At 51.4% G+C, this 5000-nt stretch overlaps 1 protein-coding gene across 1 annotated transcript in view; it reads left to right on the top strand.

Moving 5' to 3' along the window:
* LOC115552691 (putative methyltransferase NSUN7) overlaps nt 1–5000 on the top strand; it is a 29466-nt gene that overhangs the window by 7281 nt on the left and 17185 nt on the right. The window contains exons 4-5 of the mRNA XM_030368989.1: nt 3726–3853; nt 3990–4142. Coding sequence (XP_030224849.1) covers nt 3726–3853; nt 3990–4142 — 281 coding nt within the window. The remainder of the gene's footprint in view (nt 1–3725; nt 3854–3989; nt 4143–5000) is intronic.

Below are 5000 nucleotides of genomic sequence, written 5' to 3'. Positions count from 1 at the left end.
CCCATTATTGAGCAAGCAAATTGCCGTAACAACCCTGCAGAGGGGGCCAACGGTTTTCATTCAGGCTCGGGGCGTGCTTCTGCTCAATGGCCTTCTCTAACACGCTCGTCTGAGATGTGGGTTGACAGCTGTGTAGTTAGCCACAGCTGGTTCCCGGACTGCAGAACCTTAGTGGGTACGTAATTATGGTCAGACTCAACCGTACATTCTCTCCCTTGACTACCTTTGTCATTGCTTCGGGATTTAAACAAGCGCAGCTCAAGGCGATCACCAATCACATGTTGTTGCAATGACGGATACTGATTGGCTGTGATGAAAGGCAAATCTACTTTAGTGAACATCATTGCGGGTCGAAGAGGCACCAGAGGGAAGCGCATCGGACATGAACCTCTGCACCCAAGATGTACCGGGGCTGATGATGTCGCCCCCTTCATTATACCGATGTACGATGGCTGCACGCTCCGTCTTTCCTCTCACGTCTCCGCCTCGGTCCTACCCACGGTGGGAACATAATGGACCGACGGAGCAGATAGTCTAGCTCAGGAGGTTTTGCAAAATGAATACGCATGATGAATCATCATCCCCACATTATAAAGATCCCCAGAAGTCATGGAGCTGTTTACATCGGTAGGATCACTGGACACAGAGCCTTCGTGCAAGCACAACCACTGAGCAAGGAGCAGGTCTATATATATCAGTCTTTTAGTGTTGTGTAGCTCTCTCTCCCCCCCCCCCCCCCCCCCCCCAGTGACCCACCTGGCCCGTTTCACCTCCAAACACACATCAGTGACAGCTGATAGACAGACGGGGAGATAGGTAGCCTGCTCCTGGGAGGCAAACACCCCCTCCACTCTCCACACTGTGAGTACTGTGTCAGACGTCGGAGCGATGCCGCCGGAGTCTTGCTCGTCGTCAAGGTTACATGAACCCGGCAACCCGGCGGTTAAATGTCTGCTGTAATGTAGATGGATTGTAGTTTAAAGGTATGGCGATTACATGGCAATTAATGCAGGGATCCAGACACAGTGGCACTGGAAAGGACACAGCTCCCGTGCAATGGGGAGGGGCCCCATTAGCAAGGGCCCTAAGCGATGTTTGTTTAATTGATCAGCGCCTCAGTGGAGCACAACACAGTCACTGAGAGCCCTGTGTCACCTGATCTACACACAGCCCACCCATACACCGATGAAGACGCGTCCCGCACATTTGCAGATTTTTTTTTTTTTCATGCATTTACCTTCCTGCCACACTAATAGAGTCCAATAGCTTGGAGTAATATTAGGCAAGCTATTGGGCATTCCTGAACGTTCAGGTCAAAACACACACACACACACACACACACACACACACATAAGCATACACACACACACAAACACTCAGACGCACGCGCGTACAGCCACACAGTCACACCCATAACCACACTCACACCTACAGCCCCCCCCCACACACATACACACGCACAGACTAACAGACACACACACAGACACGCTCACGCACCCACACACACACACACACACACACCCATACACACCCATACACACACACACACACACACACACACACACACACACACACACACACACACACACACACACACACACACACACACACACACACACACACACACACACACACACACACACAGGTACGGCCATACACACATACAAATACACACACACTCACACAAACACCCACACACACAGTAGCCCTGGTGAATTACAGCCCGGGGTGAAATGAATGGCCCTCCCTATGTGGAGGTGGCAGGTCGTTACTCTGCATCCCTCTGGCGAGACAATAAAGCCCACAGACACAATGAGGCACTCTGAGGAACTCACTCTCACCCCATTTTACACCGCTGGCATCTATAAAGTTCAACCTTGATAGAGAGAGAGACATAGGGGAGAGAGAGAGACTTTGAGTGAGGGAGAGAGGGAGAGGGAGAGGGAGAGAGAGGGACAGAGAGAGAGAGAGAGAGAGAGAGAGAGAGAGAGAGAGAGAGAGAGAGAGAGAGAGAGAGAGAGAGAGAGAGAGAGAGAGAGAGAGAGAGAGAGAGAGGGACAGAGAGCTAGAGAGAGAGAGAGAGAGAGAGAGAGAGAGAGAGAGAGAGGGAAAAGGTAGAGAGAGCTGATTAGTAGTAAATAGGGGGGGGGGGGGGCAAGGTCTAGATGGACCTGCTGTGTGGAAAACCGCCTGCAGCGCATGTGATCACATCCGAGGGAGGAATTGAAGCACAAATCCTGCAAAGGACAGAAATAGCATGACTTCCAATATGCAATCTAGGGGGAAGGAGCTGATTAGGTCCACTGACACATTCACCAATGAAACAGGCCCCCGGGGGCACAGTGGAATAAGCCCTGCTGAAATTAGTTTCAAGAAGTCAAGGCAAAGTTGAAATTCGTATCTGACGTGACGTAGACTTCCTCCCCGGACCACGCGTGCCTTGGTCTGGGGGGGCCTGCCCCCCTCACCGTGCCACCTGTCAGGGTAGCACGCTGTATGTTGTCATGTCTGCCAGGTCCCTGATGTCAGAGAGCTTCATCTATAGGTGACGCATGTTTAGGTCCCGCCCCCGCCGTGGGCCCTTGCTGCTGGGCAACGTAATAACAAAGAACCCCCCCCCCCCCCCCCGCGGGGCTGGGCATGGACCAATCATAGAGGGCGGGTTGGGTCGAGGGAACGACACTGCAGGGAGAGGTTGGCCCAGCCTTAATGTCCCTCCCATCGACCTTTACAAATTGTTAAAAAAAAGCGGAATTAAAAAGCCCCTGGAATGCATAATGAGCGGCGGCTAATTCCTCCTGGCTGTGGACGCCGGTGCGGGTGCGTAGCGTAGCGCGCTACGGCTAGCTCCGCGGTCCATTAGCTCCACCATTGAGGCCACGGCAATCTGTTGCTGCTCCGCAACACCATCTGCTGCTAATACCATGCTAACACCCTCGGGAGGGAGAGAGAGGGGGGGGGGGGGGGGAGAGAGAGAGAGAGAGAGAGAGAGAGAGAGAGAGAGAGAGAGAGAGAGAGAGAGAGAGAGAGAGAGAGAGAGAGAGAGAGAGAGAGAGAGGGAGGGATAGAAGGGGGAGAGAGGAAGAGAGAAAGAGAGGCGGAAGAGAAAGAGAGACAGAGAGAGTGAAAGAGAGCAAGCGAGGGAGAGAGGGAGCGAGAGCGAGGGGGGGAGAGAGAGAGCGACAGAGAGAGAGGGAGAGAGAGACAAGGACAGAGAGGGAGAAAGAGAGAGACATAGAGAGAGAGAGAGGGAGAGAGCGAGAGAGGGGGAATTAAGGGGCTCTATGATAGGGAATATGGCGTCCTCCTGTGTTTAATTAAGAAGCAGTAACAAGGTCTTGGCAAGGCACGACGTTAGTGTGTTTTTACCTGCAGGTGTGCGCGTTGTGTATGTGTGTGTGTGTGTGTGTGTGGTTGTGCGTGTGTTTTTTCAATTGTGTCACACAGCACATTTCACAACTCAGTCCAATCATAAACAAATGTTATCGCAGCAACAAAAACAACAACAACAACAACAACGGTACGTCTTCCACTAGAATATTCCACAGTGTAAAGACACAAATGCAAGCCCCTTCTCCGCAGAACCCGGTTCTCCAGTCATGATGGAGGGTGAATGGACCTTCAGAGTCCCCACAGAGACCCCACGGTGCGTGGTCCCTGATGAAGAGGTGGTGAATGAATGAGTGCGTGCCGCTAACTGTCTGCGCGCGTGTGTGTTACTGCAGCCCGACGAGCAGATGAGCTTGGTGGCCGTCATGCTTTATGACTTCCAGGACAGGAAGTTCCTCCCACGGGAACATCGGGGGGAGGAGCTTATACAGGAAGTCCTGGACGTGGAGGACTGCCTCCACAGGTAAATGGCCGAAGGGACGAAAAGGAAGAACTGACGATGATGACACAGACAGAAACAGAAAGAGAAACAGGAAGAACACAAAGAAATAAAAACTGGTGAGGCAAAATGTTAAACATGGCGTCGTGTGGACACACAGATTCAAGACCAAGCTGGCGGCGTCGCTGGCTCGCAGCAGGATCAAACACGACCTGCTGTCCATCGACTGCCTTCTGCCTGAGAGCCTACGGAGGAACCAGGAAAGGGCAGGCAGCCTGCCCCTCTACGCCTGGGTCAACCCCCTCAAGAGCAGGTGTGTGCATGAGGACAAACACTACCACGCCGTAACACACACAGACGCATAAAGACACACACACACAGACAGTAATACACACACATCAAGACTCACTAGCACACACATAAAGACACACACACATACACATACAGACACACACACACAGACACATAAAGACACACACACACAGACACTAGCACACACACATAAAGACTCACTAGCACACACATAAAGACACACACAAACACAGACACTAACACAGAAACATAAAGACACACACACACACACAGAGAGACAGACACATTAAGACACACACACACACATACGCACATAGACACAGACACATAAAGACACGCACACGCACACACACACAGACACAGACACATAAAGACACACACACATACACATACAGACACAGACACATAAAGAGACACACACAAACACACACACACAGACACTAACACACACACACACACACAGACACATAAAGACACACACACACACACACACACACATACACACACAGACGCAGACACATAAAGACACGCACACACACACACACACACACACACACACACACACACACACACACACACACACACAGACAGACACATAAAGACACACACACACAGACACACAGAGATACACATAAAGATACACATACACACAGACACACACACTCACACATTCCTCATACACCTTTTGGCCAGGAGGTATTGCTCAATGCTTTATGATCAAGGTGCCCAGATGACATCCAATTAAATTGCCCGACTGTCTGTATGTGTGTGTGTGTGTGTGTGTGTGTGTGCGGGTGTGCTTGCACCTGTGTGGGTGCACGGTTGCCTGTGTCTGTTTATGAATGTGTGTGTAGGTGTG

Source organism: Gadus morhua, chromosome 10 (genome assembly GCF_902167405.1).
Source record: "Gadus morhua chromosome 10, gadMor3.0, whole genome shotgun sequence".
NCBI classification, from domain to species: domain Eukaryota; kingdom Metazoa; phylum Chordata; class Actinopteri; order Gadiformes; family Gadidae; genus Gadus; species Gadus morhua.
Note: the sequence above shows the minus strand (reverse complement) of the source record. Positions and strands in the feature narration are given on the sequence as shown.